This window comes from Neofelis nebulosa, chromosome 1 (genome assembly GCF_028018385.1).
Source record: "Neofelis nebulosa isolate mNeoNeb1 chromosome 1, mNeoNeb1.pri, whole genome shotgun sequence".
Classification (NCBI taxonomy): domain Eukaryota; kingdom Metazoa; phylum Chordata; class Mammalia; order Carnivora; family Felidae; genus Neofelis; species Neofelis nebulosa.
Window position 1 is genome coordinate 145,693,167 of NC_080782.1, and position 24,496 is coordinate 145,717,662.

General features: G+C 40.0%; 1 protein-coding gene across 5 annotated transcripts in view; it reads right to left on the minus strand.

Annotated features, from left to right (window-relative positions):
- The window catches only part of COMMD10 (COMM domain containing 10), a 231,719-nt gene that overhangs the window by 125,808 nt on the left and 81,415 nt on the right, over positions 1–24,496 (minus strand). Inside the window, exon 6 of one of the 5 annotated variants that reach the window (XM_058738491.1) lies at positions 19,514–20,173. The exons of the other annotated variants lie outside the window; for them this stretch is intronic. Within the exon in view, the coding sequence (XP_058594474.1) occupies positions 20,132–20,173 (42 nt within the window). The 3' untranslated portion in view covers positions 19,514–20,131. Of the gene's footprint in view, positions 1–19,513; positions 20,174–24,496 lie in introns of those variants that run through there. 5 annotated transcript variants of the gene reach the window in all.

The window sequence follows — 24,496 nt, forward strand, 5'->3', positions numbered from 1 at the left end:
TCCTTGACATCAGTCTTGGAGAGGTCTTGGAGATATGACTCCAAAAGCAAAGGCAACAAAAGCAAAAATAAACAAGTGAGACTATTCCAAACTAAAAAGCCTCTGCACAGGGAAGGAACCTATCAACAAAATGAAAAGAGAACCTCTTGCATTGGAGAAAATATGTACACATCATATATCCAATAAGGGGTTAACATTCAAAATACATAAAAAAACTCATACAACTAAACAGCAAAAAAAACAAAAACAAAAACACAATATGATTAAAAAATGGGCAGAGGATCTGAACAGACATTTTTCCAAAGACAACATACAGATGGCCAACAGGTACACTAAACAGGTTCCACATTAGTAAATCACCATGGAAATGCAAATCAAATCCTATTGAAGTCTTACTGTAGATATCACTTCATGCCTGTTAGAATGGCATTATGAAAAAGATAAGAAACAACAGCTGCTGAGCAAGATGTGGAGAAAAGGGAACACTTGTGCACTGTTGGGAATATAAATTGGTACAGCCACAATGAAAACAGTATGGAAGCTGCTCAAAATATTTAAAATATAACTTCCATATGATCCTAGCAGTTCCACTTCTGGGTATTTATCCAAAGAAAATGAAAACACCAAGTGAAAAGATATATGCACCCCTATGTTCATTTCATTACAGCAGTATTCATATAGCCAAGATAGGGAAAAAACCTAAGTGCCCACTGATGGATGAATGAATAAAGAAGACGCAGTGTGTGTGTGTGTGTGTGTGTGTGTGTGTGTGTGTGTGTGTGTGTGTGTGAGAGAATATGTATAGATAGATATTGATACACACACACAATGGGATATACTCAGTCTTAAAAAAAAAAAAAAAAGAAAGAAAGAAAGAAATCTTGCTATTTGTAGCAATTATGGAAAGACCCTGAAAGTTTTTACTAAGAGAAACAAGTCAGACAAAGCAAGACAAATACCACAGGATCTAACTTATACATGGAAAAACAAACAAATCAACGAACGAACAAAACAAAACTCATGGATACAGAGAATAGAGTGGTTAGTGCCAGAGAGGAGGTTGGGAAGATGGGCAAAATGGGTGAAGGGGATGAGGGGGTACACACTTCCAGCTGTAAGATGAATAGGTCATGGTGACAATGGGACTGTGGTGCATAGTTTAAGCTGCTGGGAGAGTAGATACTGAAAGCTCGCTCATTTGCTCATGTGCTCTCACAAACACAATATATATATATATACACATATATATATGTATGTATATATTTTATAGCTTCATAGCTTTCAGTATACGAACATTATATAAGCTAATGTTCATATACTGAAAGCTATGAAGCTATAAAATATATACACACACATGTATTTTGTAACTTTTATGCTGACGAATGGTGACTAGACTCATTATACTCATTTCCCAGTTATACAAATGTTGAATCATTACAATATACACCCAAAACTAAATATAATTTTGTATGTCAATTAAATCTCAATAAAAAAATAAACTAAAAAAATGGAGTGTCTGGGTGGCTCAGTCGGTTAAGCGTCCAACTCTTGCTCTCAGCTCAGCTCTGAATCTCAGGGTTGTGAGTTCAAGCCCTGTGCTGGGCTCCATGCTGGGCATGGAACCTACTTTAAAAAATTACTATACTATACCATAAATAAAGAGATATATGCAGTTATTTGCAAAACATGACAGCTAGCTTTTATAGTTCATGTTTCAAAAGCCAGACAGGTTCTATTTTAGCTTAACATTTTTATTTCATTAGCAGTAATAGCATGAAGATTTGAAAACAAAGACATGCTCACTTGGAGGACTTATTCCAAACTAAGGAACATTTCACCACAGATCTATCCAAAGCTTTGTACAAACAACCATCAGTTATCCACACTTACACTGAAATCGGGGAAAGTTAACCAGTAATTCAAATTAGAGACTAATCCAGAGTTAGTGTCTATTGGGTGGGGAAAATAGCTACACAAACTAATCTTAATGTCGTTATAAACCAATATATAAAAATATAAAGTAATCCCATGTAGCTATAAACTAGTAATTTCAACAAAGGAAGGAAGAAACTATGTTTGCTTACTCATATGCAAGGCAAAACCAAAAACTTATAAATTTCATTCGAATGGAATTTGGGTGGGTTTTCTTTGCACATCATTTAATTTTTAAATTAAAATAGATGCAACATCTATCTTTTAACACAACAGTCTTCTTTAAAAATATTTTTTTTAACATTTATTCATTTTTGAGAGACAGAGTGTTAGTGGGGGAGGGGCAGAGACAGAGGGAGACACAGAATCCAAAGCAGGCTCCAGGCTCTGAGCTGCCAGCAAAGAGACTGATGCGGGGTCTAGAACTCACGAACTGTGAGATCATGACCTGAACCAAAGTCAGATGCCCAACTGACTGAGCCACCCAGGTGCCCCAATACGACAGTGTTCTATACTAAAAAGAGTAAAAGTAAAATATCACTACTTGATATTTTAAATATCAATACTTAAATATCAATACTATTTAAAATATCAATACTTTATATTATAACAACAAAAAAGCAATCTCATACTAATTCAAGAATTTAATTCCACAAAATAAATCCAACCATAAACTATAAGCCATTCACAAAATAACCAAAATACCTTCCTCATGTAGGTTTTTGAGTTTTTAAAATTATAATTTTAAGATCTTTTCAAGAAGAAAAAGTCAATACCATTTTAAAAATAAATTTTAGGGGGTGCCTGGGTGGCTCATTCGGTTGGGCATCTGACTTCGGCTCAGGTCATGATCTCACGGTTCGTGGGTTCAAGCCCCACATTGGGCTCTGTGCTGACAGCTCAGAGCCTGGAGCCTGTTTCAAATTCTGTGTCTTCCTCTCTCCCTGCCCCTCCCCCACTTGCGCTCTGTCTTCCTCTGTCTCAAAAATAAGTAAACATTAAAAAAAAAATTAAGAAAATAAAATAAATAAATAAATAAATAAATAAATAAATAAATTTTAGTAAAATGCCTTAAAAGATCTAAGCGCACCCATATAAAAGATACTAACAAATGTGTTTTATATTTTGATACTGTAAATATTCACATATATCTATTTAATCAAGGTAAACATTTCCACTAAGGTAAATAATTATTTCCCTTTAGCTTATTCTTTAAGTTGAAAGATTCCTCTTTTCTTATTTAAATCTCTAAGAAAGTGGTAAGGAGCCCTCAAGGTGGTAGAAAGATTTCCAGGAACTGAGGGGGAAGTGTGAGTTGGCCAAATTTCTAACAATGCCTGGTTCCCTCACTCCAGCTCACTTAACAAGACTTGCTCCATTTTTGTCAAACACACACACATAAAGAGTTGGGGGAGGGTCTGAATACCAATTTGAATATCTTATCTATTTGAAGGCAAAGTCCTATACCTAAAATAGCTGCAAAATTATTGCTCCAAAGTAGACCCTACAAGGTGTCTCTGTGTGATAACCAAACAGTGATGGGGACATGTACCAGTTTCTCTTCCAAAAGACTTCTGTTTCTCAACTTCATCTCACAAAGTTGTCACACTCTGTCACAAAGACAGTACACACCCTGTTCATTCGCAACAGGGTGCACATTGTATTGTGGGGCTATCCACACTTTAAAGTCTTCAACCACAATTAGCTCGAAATTAACCAAGTTCGATCATCTATGAATGATGAATATACATCATCCACCCAGCTGGTGTGGGGCTTGGTGACCTTTCAGCTCTAAAACATACATTCTTTCTTACAGCAAAGAAATTTACCAAAAACTACTTGGTCAGATCACAGCCTAGCCTGATATCTGGGAACCTAATTACAGAGACAATAGCTACCAAAGGTTATAGCCCGTGACCAGGTAAAATTTTAAACCCCCCCCAACATATCATATATAGGATATAGATGACACCATATATACATTATATATATATATTATATATATAATATATATATATAATATATATATTTCACTAAGTGAGAGTTGATTTGTATATATTTGGTACAATTGAATTTGCTTTACATGGAAACCTTTGGATGTTTAAAGCAGTTTGAAAAAGTTTCTCTAAAATATGTAAACCCTAAAACTTCAGTAGCTCATAAACATGGAAAAAGTATCTGGGACATCTATTCCAAATGTCTACACCAAGAAAGATTTTCTTTGGCTGTTTTTATTCAATTGTCATGGCAACGATTGTTGCCACTGTAGATCAGGGCAAGCAGAGGAGTTTAGTGATTAGACAGATCTATTCTGTTTCAGAATTATAAGATCGATAATGTGACCTTGGGGAAATCATTCTCTTTATAAAACTGTCAATTTATAAGAATAAGAATTAAAATGATTCATCGGAAACACAAGAGAAAAGTAAAAAGCTGAAAATGCACCAGGTCCTAATAAAGTTATCTCTGTCATAAACAAAAGCAACAGAAACAAAGATAACTTTAAGATCTGGTTCTGGGGGCACGTGCGTGGCTCGGTTAAGCTTCTGACTTTGGCTCAGGTCATGATCTCATGGTTTGTGAGTTCAAGTCCCACATTAGGCTCTGCACTGACAGTGGAAAACCTGCCTCAGATTCTCTCTCTCCCTCTCTCTCTGTCCCTTCCCCAGTTGTGTTTGCAAGCACTCTCCCTCTCTCTCAAAATAAATAAACTTAAAAAAAAAAAAAAAAAGGAGGGGTGTCTGGGTGGCTCAGTTGGTTAAGTGCCTGACTTCTACTCAGGACATGATCTCACAGTTCATGGGTTCGAGCCCCACATCAGGCTCTGTGGTGGCAACTCAGAGGCTGCAACCTGCTTCAGATTCTGTGCCTCCCTCGTTCTGTCTCTCCCCCCACTCCTGCTCTGTCTCCCTCTCTCTCATTATTAAAATAAACATTGAAAAAAAATTTTTTTTAAAAAAAGGATCTGGTTCTGATTATCACTGACTAACCATGACAACTATACTAGTCACTTAACCATCTTGCCTTCAGCCTTTTTTCATTTATTATTAATATTGATACGCACAGTACATACATAGAAGCATTAAGGACATAATGTGTAAAAATATTTCAGAAAAATAAAGAATACATATTTGGATTGTTACAAATTATAGCTATAAGTATAAATAATAAGATTGGAAAAATGTACGTTTAATACTTTACTAAAATGACTTATCAGTGTAAAAATGGTATTTTGTTCATTGCCAGATTTCTTTTACTATAATAATAAAATGTCAAACCTCAATGTTTCTCTAAATTTGATATATTTTTCTTTGTTTTGTAGTTCAATCATTAACTCCCTTATCCAACATTTTCAAATAATTTAAAATCAATACAATTCTGAGTATGTACAAGGCACTATGGCATCCATGTGCCTTTATTAAGACGTTCATCAAACTGTGGACTGCCAAGGCCCTTTGCTTTCTTCATTTTTTTTCCTCTTGGGTTTACATTCCATTTGGATGGTAACTTTACCTGAATTCCCTCCACCCCCAGCTACTGCTAAGAAGAAAGAAGAGAACAAACTAAAATTATTCCACACCCCTCATGCACTTGGCACTGTGCCATCATACCTACATCATCTCGGTCAATCCTCACAACCACCCCAGGAGACAAGTATTCACATACATTTTAGAGATGAGAAAGATGAGCACCACATCAGAGAAAGCATTTAAACTACATATATGCTGAATCCAAAGCCTAGGATCTTTCCATTACGTCAGCAGTTTCCATTCCATTCCATTCCGTGTTACTTTATTTGAACATAGGTAACACAGGATGTTACATTTCTTCCCATAATTGTATCTCACAGGCCAGTACAATACACACACACACACACACACACACACACACACACAATACTGGTGGACCTCACAACGCTGGCAACATTTTATTTTCTAAGAAATAACATATATTTTTACAAGTCCTCCTATCTACTATCACCATTACTTCCTAAAACAAAAGGATAATGTAATGAAACAGAACAGAAAGACAATCTCAAAATAAGAAACAAGTTTGACAGCCTTTAAAACAACCATATAAAAAGGTTGTCAACTGTTCGTTCTTTGGAAGACTTGTTTTTATTTGTGTTTTGTTTTTGTTTTTGATTTTTTGTTTTGCAATTTTCACCACAGAACAGCACAGGGCCTCCAATTGCTGGATGAGAACAAGTACAAGAGGAGTAAAACAAAGAAGCTAAAACATTGTCCTACAGGCTCTTCCTATTTTCAGTATAGTGGTGGTAAGAATGCGTGTTGCGTTGGGGTGCCCGGGTGGCTCAGTCGGTTAAGCATCCAACTTCGGCTCAGGTCATGATCTCGTGGTTTGTGGGTTCAAGCCTTGCGTCGGTCTCTGTGCTGATGGCTCAGAGTCTGGAAGCTGCTTCGGATTCCAGGTCTCCCTCTCTCTGCCCCTCCCCCTTTGCACTCTGTCTCTGTGTCTCTCAAAAATAAATAAACATTAAGAATGCATGTTGCGGGGAGGGAAGATGGCGGCATAGGAGGACGCTGGGCTCACCGCGCGTCCTGCTGATCACTTAGATTCCACCTACACCTGCCTAAAGAACCCAGAAAACCACCAGAGGATTAGCAGAACGGAGCCTCCAGAGCCAAGCACAGACGAGAGGCCCACGGAAGAGGGTAGGAAGGGCGGCGAGGCGGTGCGCACTCCACGGGCTGGCGGGAGGGAGTCGGCGCGGAGGGGCGGCTCGCCGGCCAAGCAGAGACCCCGAGTCTGGCTGGCAAAAGCGGAGGGCCGGACGGACTGTGTTCCGACAGCAAGCGCGACTTAGCGTCTGGGAGGTCATAAGTTAACAGCTCTGCTCAGAAAGCGGGAAGGCTGGAGGACAAAGGGAGGGAGAGCTGCTGAGCCCCCGGAGGGCAGAGCTCAGCTTAGCGGGGAACAAAGGCACTCGCCAGCGCCATCTCCCCCGCCCATCCCCCAGCCAGAATCCCAAAGAGAACCAGTTCCTGCCAGGGAACGTGCTCACTCGCTCCGCGCAAACACCCAACTCTGTGCTTCTGCGGAGCCAAACCTCCGGCAGCGGATCTGACTCCCTCCCGCTGCCACGGGGCCCCTCCTGAAGTGAATCACCTAAGGAGAAGCGAGCTAAGCCTGCCCCTCCTGCCCCCGTGCACCTTGCCTACCCACCCCAGCTAATACACCAGATCCCCAGCACCACAAGCCTGGCAGTGTGCAAGTAGCCCAGACGGGCCACGCCACCCCACAGTGAATCCCGCCCCTAGGAGAGGGGAAGAGAAGGCACACACCAGTCTGACTGTGGCCCCAGCGGTGGGCTGAGGGCAGACATCAGGTCGGACTGCGGCCCCGCCCACCAACTCCAGTTATACACCACAGCACGGGGGAAGTGCCCTGCAGGTCCTCACCACTCCAGGGACTATCCAAAATGACCAAAAGGAAGAATTCCCCTCAGAAGAATCTCCAGGAAATAACAACAGCTAATGAACTGATCAAAAAGGATTTAAATAATATAACAGAAAGTGAATTTAGAATAATAGTCATAAAATTAATCGCTGGGCTTGAAAACAGTATACAGGACAGCAGAGAATCTCTTGATACAGAGATCAAGGGACTAAGGAACAGTCACGAGGAGCTGAAAAGCACTTTAAACGAAATGCAAATGGAAACGACCACAGCTCGGATTGAAGAGGCAGAGGAGAGAATAGGTGAATTAGAAGATAAAGTTATGGAAAAAGAGGAAGCTGAGAGAAAGAGAGATAAAAAAATCCAGGAGTATGAGGGAAAAATTAGAGAACTAAGTGATACACTAAAAAGAAATAATATACGCATAATTGGTATCCCAGAGGAGGAAGAGAGAGGGAAAGGTGCTGAAGGGGTACTTGAAGAAATTATAGCTGAGAACTTCCCTGAACTGGGGAAGGAAAAAGGCATTGCAATCCAAGAGGCACAGAGAACTCCCTTCAGACGTAACTTGAATCGATCTTCTGCACGACATATCATAGTGAAACTGGCAAAATACAAGGATAAAGAGAAAATTCTGAAAGCAGCAAGGGATAAACGTGCCCTCACATATAAAGGGAGACCTATAAGACTCGTGACTGATCTCTCCTTTGAAACTTGGCAGGCCAGAAAGGCTTGGCACGATATCTTCAGTGTGCTAAACAGAAAAAATATGCAGCCGAGAATCCTTTATCCAGCAAGTCTGTCATTTAGAATAGAAGGAGAGATAAAGGTCTTCCCAAACAAACAAAAACTGAAGGAATTCGTCACCACGAAACCAGCCCTACAAGAGATCCTAAGGGGGATCCTGTGAGACAAAGAACCAGAGACATCACTACAAGCATAAAACATACAGACATCACAATGACTCTAAACCCGTATCTTTCTATAATAACACTGAATGTAAATGGATTAAATGCGCCAACCAAAAGACATAGGGTATCAGAATGGATAAAAAAACAAGACCCATCTATTTGCTGTCTACAAGAGACTCATTTTAGACCTGAGGACACCTTTAGATTGAGAGTGAGGGGATGGAGAACTATTTATCATGCTACTGGAAGCCAAAAGAAAGCTGGAGTAGCCATACTTATATCAGACAAACTAGACTTTAAATTAAAGGCTGTAACAAGAGATGAAGAAGGGCATTATATAATAATTACAGGGTCTATCCATCAGGAAGAGCTAACAATTATAAATGTCTATGCGCTGAATACCGGAGCCCCCAGATATATAAAACAATTACTCATAAACATAAGCAACCTTATTGATAAGAATGTGGTCATTGCAGGGGACTTTAACACTCCACTTACAGAAATTGATAGATCATCTAGACACACGGTCAATAAAGAAACAAGGGCCCTGAATGATACATTGGATCAGATGGACTTGACAGATATATTTAGAATTCTGCATCCCAAAGCAACAGAATATACTTTCTTCTCGAGTGCACATGGAACATTCTCCAAGATAGATCATATACTGGGTCACAAAACAGCCCTTCATAAGTTTACAAGAATTGAAATTATACCATGCATACTTTCAGACCACAATGCTATGAAGCTTGAAATCAACCACAGGAAAAAGTCTGGAAAACCTCCAAAAGCATGGAGGTTAAAGAACACCCTACTAACGAATGAGTGGGTCAACCAGGCAATTAGAGAAGAAATTAAAAAATATATGGAAACAAACGAAAATGAAAATACAACAATCCAAACGCTTTGGGATGCAGCAAAGGCAGTCCTGAGAGAAAAATACATTGCAATCCAGGCCTATCTCAAGAAACAAGAAAAATCCCAAATACAAAATCTAACAGCACACCTAAAGGAAATAGAAGCAGAACAGCAAAGGCAGCCTAAACCCAGCAGAAGAAGAGAAATAATAAAGATCAGAGCAGAAATAAACAATATAGAATTTAAAAAAACTGTAGAGCAGATCAACGAAACCAAGAGTTGGTTTTTTGAAAAAATAAACAAAATTGACAAACCTCTAGCCAGACTTCTCAAAAAGAAAAGGGAGATGACCCAAATAGATAAAATCATGAATGAAAATGGAATGATTACAACCAATCCCTCAGAGATACAAACAATTATCAGGGAATACTATGAAAAATTATATGCCAACAAATTGGACAACCTGGAAGAAATGGACAAATTCCTAAACACCCACACTCTTCAAAAACTCAATCAGGAGGAAATAGAAAGCTTGAACAGACCCATAACCAGCGAAGAAATTGAATCGGTTATCAAAAATCTCCCAACAAATAAGAGTCCAGGACCAGATGGCTTCCCAGGGGAGTTCTACCAGACGTTTAAAGCAGAGATAATACCTATCCTTCTCAAGCTATTCCAAGAAATAGAAAGGGAAGGAAAACTTCCAGACTCATTCTATGAAGCCAGTATTACTTTGATTCCTAAACCAGACAGAGACCCAGTAAAAAAAGAGAACAACAGGCCAATATCTCTGATGAATATGGATGCAAAAATTCTCAATAAGATACTAGCAAATCGAATTCAACAGCATATAAAAAGAATTATTCACCATGATCAAGTGGGATTCATTCCTGGGATGCAGGGCTGGTTCAACATTCGCAAATCGATCAACGTGATACATCACATTAACAAAAAAAAAAGAGAAGAACCATATGATCCTGTCAATCGATGCAGAAAAGGCCTTTGACAAAATCCAGCACCCTTTCTTAATAAAAACCCTGGAGAAAGTCGGGATACAAGGAACATACTTAAAGATCATAAAAGCCATTTATGAAAAGCCCACAGCTAACATCATCCTCAATGGGGAAAAACTGAGAGCTTTTTCCCTGAGATCAGGAACACGACAGGGATGCCCACTCTCACCGCTGTTGTTTAACATAGTGCTGGAAGTTCTAGCATCAGCAATCAGGCAACAAAAGGAAATCAAAGGCATCCAAATTGGCAAAGATGAAGTCAAGCTTTCGCTTTTTGCAGATGACATGATATTATACATGGAAAATCCGATAGACTCCACCAAAAGTCTGCTAGAACTGATCCATGAATTCAGCAAAGTTGCAGGATACAAAATCAATGTACAGAAATCAGTTGCATTCTTATACACTAACAATGAAGCAACAGAAAGACAAATAAAGAAACTGATCCCGTTCACAATTGCACCAAGAAGCATAAAATACCTAGGAATAAATCTAACCAAAGATGTAAAAGATCTGTATGCTGAAAACTATAGAAAGCTTATGCAGGTAATTGAAGAAGATATAAAGAAATGGAAAGACATTCCCTGCTCATGGATTGGAAGAATAAATATTGTCAAAATGTCAATACTACCCAAAGCTATCTACACATTCAATGCAATCCCAATCAAAATTGCACCAGCATTCTTCTCGAAACTACAACAAGCAATCCTAAAATTCATATGGAACCACAAAAGGCCCCGAATAGCCAAAGTAATTTTGAAGAAGAAGACCAAAGCAGGAGGCATCACAATCCCAGACTTTAGCCTCTACTACAAAGCTGTCATCATCAAGACAGCATGGTATTGGCATAAAAACAGACACATAGACCAATGGAATAGAATAGAAACCCCAGAACTAGACCCACAAACGTATGGCCAACTCATCTTTGACAAAGCAGGAAAGAACATCCAATGGAAAAAAGACAGTCTCTTTAACCAATGGTGCTGGGAGAACTGGACAGCAACATGCAGACGGTTGAAACTAGACCACTTTCTCACACCATTCACAAAAATAAACTCAAAATGGATAAAGGACCTGAATGTGAGGCAGGAAACCATCAAAACCTTAGAGGAGAAAGCAGGAAAAGACCTCTCTGACCTCAGCCGTAGCAATCTCTTACTCGGCACATCCCCAAAGGCAAGGGAATTAAAAGCAAAAGTGAATTACTGGGACCTTATGAAGATAAAAAGCTTCTGCACAGCAAAGGAAACAACGAACAAAACTAAAAGGCAACCAACGGAATGAGAAAAGATATCTGCAAATGACATATCGGACAAAGGGCTAGTATCCAAAATCTATAAAGAGCTCATCAAACTCCACACCCGAAAAACAAATAACCCAGTGAAGAAATGGGCGGAAAACATGAATAGACACTTCTCTAAAGAAGACATCCGGATGGCCAACAGGCACATGAAAAGATGTTCAACGTCGCTCCTTATCAGGGAAATACAAATCAAAACCACACTCAGATACCACCTCACGCCAGTCAGAGTGGCCAAAATGAAGAAATCAGGAGACTATAGATGCTGGAGAGGATGTGGAGAGACGGGAACCCTCTTGCACTGTTGGTGGGAATGCAAATTGGTGCAGCCGCTCTGGAAAGCAGTGTGGAGGTTCCTCAGAAAATTAAAAATAGACCTACCCTATGACCCAGCAATAGCACTGCTAGGAATTTATCTAAGGGATACAGGAGTACTGATGCATAGGGGCACTTGTACCCCAATGTTTATAGCAGCACTCTCAACAATAGCCAAATTATGGAAAGAGCCTAAATGTCCATCAACTGATGAATGGATAAAGAAATTGTGGTTTATATACACAATGGAATACTAACGTGGCAATGAGAAAAAATGAAATATGGCCTTTTATAGCAACGTGGATGGAACTGGAGAGTGTAATGCTAAGTGAAATAAGCCATACAGAGAAAGACAGATACCATATGGTTTCACTCTTATGTGGATACTGAGAAACTTAACAGAAACCCATGGAGGAGGGGAAGGAAAAAAAAAAAAAAAGAGGTTAGCGTGGGAGAGAGCCAAAGCATAAGAGACTCTTAAAAACTGAGAACAAACTGAGGGTTGATGGGGGGTGGGAGGGAGGGGAGGGTGAGTGATGGGTATTGAAGAGGGCGTCTTTTGGGATGAGCACTGGGTGTTGTATGGAAACCAACTTGACAGTAAATTTCATATATTAAAAAATAAAAAAAAATAAATTAAAAAAAAAAAAAAGAATGCATGTTGCATTGACTAAAGCCATGGGCTCTTTCAAAGTTAGATGTGCCAAGATTCTGCGGACAAAGAAAATCATCAGAGGCTTAAAAAGAAGGTAAAGAAGCTCCTGGTACCAGTAAGTGAACATTTTCAGTACTGTTACAGAGAGCGGGGCTTCCTGAGGTTTTTCCTTCAAATCAAATCTCTGCACCTGATGCAATCAAAAGAGCAGTTAAAAAGACTAAATCTATTACCTTGTACCTGAGAGACCCATCCATCTGCAGCTGCTCTCCTGTCTTCTCAGCCTTACCTATCACATTTAATTAAAAAGAGCCAAGGCTGTGTCTTTCTCATGTTTTGATGCAGCATCTGACATTAGAATGCTGTTATTCTTTGAGGATGGGTATACAATGAATTTATTATCTCACTGCCAAGCCAGAAAAAGATGCAAATAATAAGTGAATTTGAGCTAAATTTTCAGAATAAATTTATATTTAAAAAAATTCATAGTCTGGGGCACCTGGGTGGCTCAGTTGGTTAAGCGTCCAACTTCGGCCCAGGTCATGATCTCAGGTTTGTGAGTTCAAGCCCCGCGTCTGGCTCTGTGCTGACTGCTCAGAGCCTGGAGCCTGCTTCCCATTCTGTATCTCCCTCTCCCTCCGCCTCTCCCCCACTCACACTCTGCCTCTCTCTCTCAAAAATGAATAAACTTAAAAAAAATTAAAAAAAAAAAAAACACAGTCTGTCCTCAAGACAGTGACCACTAGCAAAAGACATCAATTCTGAGTGCATGCATCAAATAGTCACTACAGTCTCTTCCATATTTAAACTATAAACACAGGGAATTTCAGATTGTATTCCAATGCTTCTCCGCTGGCATGAGAACTCTGGACATTTCTGGATATTTCAGCAGTCTGAACAACTCACTCTTACTAATTATTCCCTTAAAGTTCCACATGTCATGGAATGGCTGACACTGTATTCTGATAGGAATACTACCAACCTTAAGAGTGTTTACGAAGGTAGAAGGAAAATCACTATATATGTGTGATATTATTCAAAAAGCAGATAAATGTGTTTCTATAATATTTCTCACTTCACCAATGAAAAAAATAATTTGCCTAATTATTTGATTAAGCCCCTTAATTTATATCTTTGTCACTAATACAAGCATCTCACAACAAATTATAAATACTCATGTTTTGATAGCATTTTCTAAAAGGAAACCTAAATATTTACCTTTTTTCAAGCACTATATTTATTTGTAATTTCACTGACTTGCCAGGCAAAGGATGGGATCAAGGGTCTAGGAAGGGAGGCACACAGACAGAAAATCACCTGCTGTTTGCTGCAACTGAACTTGGAACTGACCTCTCCAATTCATGACTATTTATAAACATCTAGTATATCGGGCACCACACGAGGTACCTCATAGGCACCTGCCGCTCTACTATTCCATCCCGATTGATTTTCAAAAGTCTTCAGAATGGAGACTGGATGCCTAAAGCTTCTAAATGGTCACTTTGAAATAAAGTTCCTGCTTTTATGAAATACTTCTTATAAGGCCAACGTAATTGGCAAATTCTCTCTTTTAAGGATGAAACAGTATCCCGATGCCCTACGTTTCACATGGTGCAGTTAGGTTATGTACTGACACTGCCCAAAGATTAAATAATAAAATGAATATTGTTGATTTTGTCACTGACACCCTTAAAGTCATAATATGATGTTATCAGAACAATCTACTCAATATAGAAAATAAAATGCTTTCTAACTGTTTAATTAAAAAAAAAACTACAAGGAGGGTGAATTAAGCATTTTTCTGGGCTACATATTTAGGATTCAATCTTACTGAATTTCATTATTCATTCTATATGCTGTCCATTCCTTTTATCACTCACTTTTGAAGGCCTAATTCAAATGTGCGCTCGCTCCTCTGTGGAGTCTTCCCTATGGATCTAGAAAAGATCAAGCCCACACATATATGTGCTCACACTGCACTTTGAATAAACCTCCATAATTCATTACCATTTATAAGCATCTCGTATGTCAGGCACTATTTTAGGTGCTTAACATATTTCCCACTTAACTGCACTGTTTCTGAGCCTTTCTCACATCAATGAGAGTCTGTCTAGAGGAAAAAAACTTCACACCCATTTTTAGCCATGCAGTACCTATCACAGAGCATGGCACCTAAGAGGTTTTGAATGAATTTCGATACTTTATTAACACTATGCATTTTATTAAGAGAAATATACACTTGTGTGTTCACCTAAAATATAAGCTAGAATTTTATCACCATCTTCCAGTTTTTTTATTCTAAAGCAAAATTTGATTCTTGATTTTCTTCTCTAGTTAAAATTGACATAAATAATTGCTTAACATCATGAGTATGTTTTCCACACGTCACATCTTCACTCCCAACATTTTTTTCCCTTTTTCCACACAAAAACAACTGTTGAAATAACTTGGTCTCTAAATCAGAAGACTTATTCGCTGCATGCTTTATTACATCAGAGTGAGGCAGACCTGTATTCAGATCTCAACTCATTTATTTACTAGCTGTATGATTTTGCTTTGTTTCTTCGTTTCTAGAATAGAGATAATAGTCTATGTTTGACAGAACCATTGAGAAGAGTAAATTAAATAATAAATTTGAAGCACTGGCACATACTAAACACCCAGTACGTGGGCACTGTTGTCCATGTGACACAGACTTAGCCTTATTCCAGCAATGATTATTACAGTCTTAGCTTAGACCAGTGGTACTCAAACAAGTGTATCTAACAAAGAATACAACAAATACTTGTGTGACTATCCTGAAAGATTTTTCATTGGTGGAAGGACAAGAGAAGGTAGGTATAGGCACAAAGCTAGAAAACTATCCCCTGATGACTTTGAAATCACTATTTTAAAATTTTAAATTTATTAAACTTTTTAAGTCCATACCCAAATCCATTTATTAACAAAATGTTAAAAGGCCAAATCTGAGTTCCCTATTTGCCATTAAAATAGACATATTTTAAGGGCTCCTGGGTGGCTCAGTCGGTTAAGCGTCGGACTCTTGATTTCGGCTCAGGTCATGATCTCACAGTTTGTGAGTTCGAGCCTGGGTCGGGTTCTGCGCTGCCATTGCTGAGTCTGCTCGGGATTCTTTCTCTCTCCCTCTCTCCGCCCCTCCTGCTCTCTCTTTCTATCTCTAGGTAAATAAACAAACTTAAATAGAATAAAATAGATATATTTTATTCAACAAAATATTTGTCAATATAGCCAGCTTCCTTAGTAATACATGCTTAATTAAAATAATTATATTGATTTTAAATTCTCCTACAGATTAAGATGTAGAAAAAGTATTTCACTTTATAACCAATTCCTAATTCGGGGTTTATTAGTTTTTTTAATATTTTAATGCTTATTTTTGAGACAGAAACAGAGAGAAAGAGAGAGACAGAGCACAAGTTGGGGAGGAGCAGAGAGAGAGGGAGACACAGAATCTGAAGCAGGATCCAGGCTTTGAGCTGTCAGCACAGAGGCCAACGCAGGGCTCAAGTACACGGACCGTGAGATTATGACCTGAGTCGAAGTCAGATGCTCAACCAACTGAGCCATCCAGCCAACCCAAATAAGCCCCTAGGGTTTATTAGTTTATAAAATCAGAAAGGCAATGAATGCCCTTGTCATCCCTGTCACTGCATGAAGAGACAGCTAACATTATCACCATGGCCAGATGTGCTCAGGGCTCAAAGCTGCTCTTCTACTAGGTCAGAAAGGTCTCTATTGGTTTTACTGTTGTTCAACTTAACTATCGAGCTCAGCCTTTTAGAACAGTCTGTAAGTGTGAAATAAAAATACTGCAATAGCCACACATTCATTCTTTAAAAATACAGTAATAACTGAAGAGCTCACGTGCCAGGCACTGTTTTAGGCATGTTCCTGCTCTCAGGAAGTTTACTTTCTAGGATAGGGGAACAGCAAATACACAAATAAACATACTAAGTAATAGTATGTCAGGGGATGACAGTTCCATGAAGAAAAGTAGAGTAAGAGGAACAGAGAGTAACTATATATAAAGTGTTCAAGGAAGGCTTCTCTCTGGAAGATATTTGAGCAGAGACCTAGCAGAAGGGAAACAGCAATCCATGTGGCTGTCAAGGGAAGAAGCATTCTAGAAGAGGATACAGAGAGTGCAAAGGCCCTGAGGCAGACGCATGTTGGAAGTGCTCTGGGAAAAACAGGTTAGAAGACAGGGAGGGAAAAAGGTAAGAGATGAAGTTAAACAGACAGCATGAAATCATCTCATGGAGGACCTTACAGGCAATGCTAAGGCCTTTGGGTTTTAATCTCAGTTATAAGGGGAAGGACAAAGCGTACAGTGAGCAGAGAAATGACATAATCTGAACTATGTTTGAAAATTACGACTGCTGTGTGAAAAATAAGCTACAGAGAACAAAGGTAGAAGCAGGGAGACTAGAAGCACAGATGACAGATTCTTGTCAAATATAAATGATTAGCCACAGGAGAAAATAAAATTTCCTGGACTTAATTAATGAACATGGTGACCTCTATTCCGGCGACAAGACTGCAAAAGATGTTAGCACCTGTTCCATGTCAAAGCACGACAAAACTGTTTGTCAACACATTAGTCAGACCTGGGGGGGAAAATAATAATTGTTTGCAAGGCAAATGACACTTCATTTACAAAGGTTTTTCCATAACGTAGATTAATCCTTAAAGCTTTAGATGCACACGCCCAAATCTGCCAGATTCATGAAAGCCAAACTACAAAGACAGGAATGAATTATCTACTTCCAGGAATGGGAGACCAAGCCCAGCTCTCCCCCTAAGGATTAAGTAGAAAAACTTGACAAAAAGAATTGAAAGCAAAAATTAAAAAAACATTTCCTTGAAGGCACTAGAGAGCCAACAACCAAGGAACGATTTATAGTTCAGGATCCTGGGGTGGCCCAGGGATGTAAACTCATTCTTTGGGGGCACTCCTCCCTTCCTCCTTAAGAGAAGCAGACATTCAAATGACCAATTAAAAAAAGCAGGGAGGGTGGTAAAGGCAATCCATCTTATCAGCAATTTACAAAATAAATATTAAAACCATGATAGTAAAAACCACATTCACCAAAAAGGCTACAAACTAAAAAGACTTACTGCCAAGTTCTGGGAACAATGTCAAACAATCACACGTTCTTACACACTGCCCGTGTGAGTGTATTCCGTGCAACTACTTCCAAATTAAACACACACATCCTTGAGCAGATTGTAAGAACAACCCCAATTCTTCACCCTTTGCTACAAGACATTACCTCTGAAATGTGATTCTGCAGCACCTCTGAGAACTAATTAGAATCGATTTCCCTACTTTGTGACTTACTCTGGCCAACAGAATGTGACGAAAACAACAGTGCGCGTGTTCCGCACTGAGGCCTCAGGAAGCCTGGTGTCGTTTAGTGTTTCCCCTCTGAACCTGGTGAACAAGCCCAGGCTAAGCTGCTCAGTGATGAAAGACCTGAAGCCCGAGCACCCCAGTCACCGCAGCAAGTAAAGCCATCCAAAACTCGCCCGCCCCCAGCCAACTGCCGGCACATGAGTGATGCCAACTGGGCTCAGGCAAGCCCAGAGAGCAAACTACCCCGCCCACTCGCACACTCATGACCAATAATAAACGGTGAGTGTTTTCAACCACTGAATCTTGAAGTGGTTTGTGATACAGCAAGAGCTAACGGTACCCAAAGTGAATTACAGCCATGATGATATATATGATTATATATGTGTATTATATATGTAATACTGGCTTTGGAACTGAACAGTGGCCTAATAAGCCTTGAAAAATGGAGGGCAAACTGTTAGCAAAAGCTGGAAAAGGGGAACACAGCTTGCACTGGAGGCTGTAAATTTTAGGAGCCTGTGCCTGTAGTAACAAAACAAGTGGCAAAATCGTGTCACCGAGAATACTCAGAAGATGAAGAAGTTACTCAATGGACATCTGGATTTGCCGGAGATCTCTAGGCAAATGTTCAAAGTCGGCTCATTGTCCCTGGCCGTGCAAGATAAGCTAATGATGGCAAGAAAGACACAACCTAAAGAAAAAAGTGATCGCTTTATAAGGAAAATTTAGGAGGCGTAAAGAGGGGCCAAGCCTTGCTGGGCTGGAAAATAAGACGGTTTCTCATCTCCAGTCTCTCAGCTGGCTAACATTCACCAAATACAATACCATCAAGGGCTGTAGATCCAAATCAAGGGACCAGACATAAAACCCTTTGTTAACCTAAAAGAATTATGGAGAGGTCTACCAGACCCTCTCAGCTAAGCTTTCTAGGCTTAAAGGAGCTGCCTCACAGCAGGCGAATGCCCCCAAAGTAAGTCTACTGGAAGAGGCATGTCTCCGAAAGAACTTAAAGTATGGCTTTGGGCCTATCATAAAACCCAGCAATTCCACTCACAGGCATCTACCCAAACAGAAATGAGTGATCACATGTAACAGGAGGCACACGTACAAGAATGCTGACAGCAGCAGTATACATATTAGTTAAAAACTGGAAACAACCAGGGGCACCTGGGTGGCTCAGTCAGTTAAGCCTCTGACCCTTGATTTCCACTCAGGTCATGATGTCACAGTTCATGTGTCCGAACCCCGCGTTAGGCTCTGCGCTGACAGTGTGGAGCCCGCTTGGGATTCTCTCTCACGTTCTCTCTCTGCCCCTCCCCTACTTGTGCTCACTGTCTCCCTCAAAATAAAAGAACTTATTCTTTTTAAGTTTAAATAAAAAAAAAAAAAACACAGAAACAACCCAAATGCCTAAGTAAAACATGGCTGACTCATATCATAAAACACCATACAACACAGCAAATGAACAAACTACAGCTGTATATTACATGGATGAATACCACAAACATAACACTGAAGAATCCAGAAACAAAAGAGCATAGTCAATATAATTTGTGTTAGATAAGGTCAAAAATGAAACCATCAAAGGTAAACTGTAGTGTTTAGAGATACATGATTAGGGGATAAAAGCATAAAGAAAAACAAGAAATAGTATCATAGAAGGTAGATTTGCATGGGGGGAATTTATTTGGAAGAAGCCAAGACTTCTGGCATGCTGGCACTATTTTAGACCTTGATCTGGGTGGTAGTTACATAGATGTTACCCTTGTGAATAACTGGACATCTATGTTTTATGCATTTTTCTGTATACATATAATTTGGCATGTGTAAGAGATGTGAATAAGTGATGCTACAGGTCAGACTCAGGTAGTAAGAGAACTAAGAACATGTCTAGGTTGGCAAGCACCACAGAACAGAGCCATTTCCTAAAATGAGATGCTTTGCTGAGATTTTATTTAATACATGTAATCAAAGCAACAGTGATATATTCTGTCAGCCTGCTTAAGAATAAAGGGGTAGAAAGGATTCCCGGTGTTTGCTCCATCATGATAAAATCTAGCAGGTACCGTATTACGAGGGGAACCGTCACTGTGTCTCATCAGAAGCACCATTTGCTTTCAATAATACTTTATTGAGATCTCTGTTCTATAGCAATTCAGAAATTCCTGATAGTTATAAAATGGCTTCTTCCGTCATTTATCTAGTTGCTCTACAGAAGTTCTTGTGAAATTTTACTTGAGGAGAAACACTTGAGCAGAATTCCCTCCTTGTGCCCTGACAGCTGAAAACACAAGACCTTTGTGCCAGGCAAAGACCAGAGATGGCAGACCCCACAAGGTAAGATCCCACTCAAGGCTTCAAAACCGTATCCCAGTTGTGTATCAACTTGACCTGTGTGATAAGAGACATGTATGGTACAAAACAGTAATATACTAAACTACCTACCTTCAATTAGAACTTTCTCTTAACCACTATAAAACAAATATACACAAAAACACACTGAAAAAAACACACATTAACTCCTATCTGCCCAATTCATATTCTACTGTTGAATAATTTTTGAAATCTGTAACCCAAGTATAAAAGAGTTACAGACGGATTGACTTCAGAGAATACTTTTCTTTAAAAAACAAACAAACAAAGACTGGGGCACCTCGGCAACTGCTCAGGCAGTTGAGCATCTGATTCTTGATTATCGACTCAGGTCATGGTCTCTCGGTGGTGAGATCAAGCTCCACTATCTCTCTCTCTCTATCCCTCCTACCCCCTGCCCTGCCCCCAGTCATTCTCCCTCTCTCTCTCTCAAATAAAAAATATAAACTCATTAAACAAGAAAAAAGAAAAAAAAAATCTGCTTGAACTGGCACCTAATACCTTTAATTAAATTTTCAGAATGTACCAGTTGGCTGATGTTAGTACGGGATATGCTGTAACACTATTATAAATAAAACTCATTTTCCGATGAATCTGTAATTGTGAAATGGGCTAGAAGATTAGTACCGTTTTATTTTTAAAGAGCATTACAAAGCAGACAATATGGAATTTTAAAATACAAGCTAACATTTTGAGATCTGTGGTCAATTTAATTCTCCAAATATAGACACAATATCTCTTATCCTTCTCTTACAATATGACTTTAAGACTTGTCCCATAGATAGGTAGGGTCAATATCCCTCCTCCTTGAACTTGGTAGACCTTTGTGATTGCTTCAACCAACAGTCACATAGAAATTATCCTATGGGGGGAGGGAGAGCCTGGGTGCCTCAGTCAGTTAAGCGTCTGACTTAGGCTCAGGTGATGATGTCACGGTTGGTGGTTCCAGCCCTGCGTCACGATCTGTGCTGACAGCTCCAAGCCTGGAGCCTGCTTCAGATTCTGTGTCTCCCTCTCTGCCCCTCCCCTGCTTATGCTGTCTCTCAAAAATGAATAAATGTTAAAAAAATAAAATAAAATAAAAAGAAATTATGCTATGGGACTTCTGGGACTGGGGCATAAAAAGGCCATGCACTTCTGCCTTAGGCCACTAGCGTGTGGAATTTAGCTGCTACTGGCATTGAAACCAGGTGGAGAATATTAAAGCCTAAAAGGGAGTGAAGAGAGTGTTAGCGGAAGCTTAAAAGACCTGGCAAAGGTCGCAGGGATGCTGGTTTTATTTTGGAAGGAAGTTTAGAAATACTGTTGTTTTCTTCATTTTGGCCACTCTGACTGGCGTGAGGTGGTATCTGAGTGTGGTTTTGATTTGTATTTCCCTGATGAGGAGCGACGTTGAACATCTTTTCATGTGCATGTTGGCCATCCGGATGTCTTCTTTAGAGAAGTGTCTATTCATGTTTTCTGCCCATTTCTTCACTGGGTTATTTGTTTTTCGGGTGTGGAGTTTGATGAGCTCTTTATAGATTTTGGATACTAGCCCTTTGTCCGATGTGTCATTTGCAAATATCTTTTCCCATTCCGTTGGTTGCCTTTTAGTTTTGTTGGTTGTTTCCTTTGCTGTGCAGAAGCTTTTTATCTTCATAAGGTCCCAGTAATTCACTTTTGCTTTTAATTCCCTTGCCTTTGGGGATGTGCCGAGTAAGAGATTGCTACGGCTGAGGTCAGAGAGGTCTTTTCCTGCTTTCTCCTCTAAGGTTTTGATGGTTTCCTGTCTCACATTCAGGAGACTATAGATGCTGGAGAGGATGTGGAGAAACGGGAACCCTCTTGCACTGTTGGTGGGAATGCAAATTGGTGCAGCTGCTCTGGAAAGCAGTGTGGAGGTTCCTCAGAAAATTAAAAATAGACCTACCCTATGACCCAGCAATAGCACTGCTAGGAATTTATCCAAGGGATACAGGAGTACTGATGCATAGGGGCACTTGTACCCCAATGTTTATAGCAGCACTCCCAACAATAGCCAAATTATGGAAAGAGCCTAAATGTCCATCAACTGATGAATGGATAAAGAAATTGTGGTTTATATACACAATGGAATACTACGTGGCAATGAGAAAAAATGAAATATGGCCTTTTGTAGCAACGTGGATGGAACTGGAGAGTGTGATGCTAAGTGAAATAAGCCATACAGAGAAAGACAGATACCATATGGTTTCACTCTTATGTGGATCCTGAGAAACTTAACAGAAACCCATGGGGGAGGGGAAGGAAAAAAAAAAAAAAAGAGGTTAGAGTGGGAGAGAGCCAAAGCATAAGAGACTGTTAAAAACTGAGAACAAACTGAGGGTTGATGGGGGGTGGGAGGGAGGGCAGGGTGGGTGATGGGTATTGAGGAGGGCACCTTTTGGGATGAGCACTGGGTGTTGTATGGAAACCAACTTGACAGTAAATTTCATATATTAAAAAATTAAAAAAAAAAAAAAAGAAATACTGTTGTTGGCATAAAACTTGAAAATAGGACATGTTCCTAATGAAGTCAATGACTGAATGTGCCCACTGGGCTTCTTCTCACTGTCTATGATGATGACATATGAAAAGAAAAAGAGATGAGCTAAAGAATACACTGTTAACTCTGGAGGGGCAGGGACATGCGGGATTTAACAACACAACCCTGAGGTAACAAGCACCTCCAGCTGATAAGATGATTCTCAAAGAAGGAAACAGCTTCCAGGCAAAGGTCAAATCTAGAGTGGGACTGGAAGGTCCTATGTGAAGACTTCAGAAAGATCTAACAGAGCCTCCTAGAAACGTTCAGACTGCTAAAAGGTCTTACAAAGGTATATTGGTTTTTTACTGTTATCTACCAGAAACTTAGTGGTTTAAAGCAACGTCCAATGAGTAGCTCACATTTCCGTAGGTAAGAATTTCAGTCAGGCTTGGCTGGCATCTCCTCTGTGTTTCTCACGAGGGTATGTAATCAGGTGTCACTCACGCTGGGCTCCTATCTGGGGTTCTGGGGAAGCAACTGCTTCCAAGCTTACTCAGACTGATGCAGCTAGAATCAGAATCTAGTTCCCGCAGCTAATGGTCTGTGTTCTCCACTTCCTTGCCATCAACCAGAGAACACTCTCTTCTCCTAGGGGCTGCCCTCATTCTGTCTCACTAATTTCTCCATCTTCAAACTGGCAACACGTGGAGTCTCTTGCTGTGAAGCTTCCTGACTTCCTCTTCTGCTACTAGCCAGTGAAAACTTTGCGGTTTTTTTTTTAATGTTTTAAATGTTTATTTATTTTTGACAGAGAGAGAGAGAGAGAGAGAAAGAGAGAGCGAGCGAGAGCATGAGCATGAGCGGGGGAGGGGCAGAGAGAGAGGGAGACACAGAAATCGAAGCAGACTCCCGGCTCCAAGCTGTCAGCACAGAGCCCAATGCGGGGCTCAAACTCACGAACCGTGAGATCATGACCTGAGCCAAAGTCGGACGCTCAACCAACTGAGCTACCCAGGCGCCCCCAAACCTTGTGCTTTTAAACAGTATACCTGGGGGCACCTGGGTGGCTCAGTCGGCTGAACGTCCGACTTTAGCTCAGGTCATGACTTCATGGTTCCTGAGTTCGAGCCCTGCATTGGGCTCTGTGCTGGCAGTACTGAGTCCTTTTCTGGGGATCCTCTTTCCCCCTCTCTGCCTGTCCCTCCCCTGCTCACACATGCTGAGAGAGAGAGAGAGAGAGAGAGAGAGAGAGGGAGAGCAAGAGTGAGAGACAGAGCATGAGTGGGGGAGGGGCAGAGAGAGAGGGAGACACAGAATCCGAAGCAGGCTCCAGGCTCTGAGCTGTCAGCACAGAGCCCGATGCGAGCTCGAGCCCACCAACAGTGAGATCATGACCTGAGCCGAAGTCAGATGCTTAACCGAATGAGCCACCCAGGCATCCTTAAAACATATTTTAAAAAAATAAATAAAAATAATGAGTCAGACGAGTCAGGCCCATCCTGATAATCTCCCTTAGGTCAACTGACTGGATTTTTAATTAAATTTATTTAAAAGATAATTGATCTGTTTAAACCAATACCGTCATATAGTGTGAGGTTTAAAACATATGTAAGAAAAATGCATGGCAGCAGCAGCAAAAGGCTAGGAGAGGAGAAACAGTAGTAATGCTACTGTAAAGTTCTATTCGTTATTTGATAAAGTGCTTGGAACCTGAGGCAAAAAATTGTGTGTTCCATTCACATTATTTGAATGTATATTTTAATGGTTAATATTTTTCCAGAACATTAACTGAAAAGCTAAGACTCCTAACATTTTAGATGTAAATATTTTGTTTATATCAACAATGGAATTTA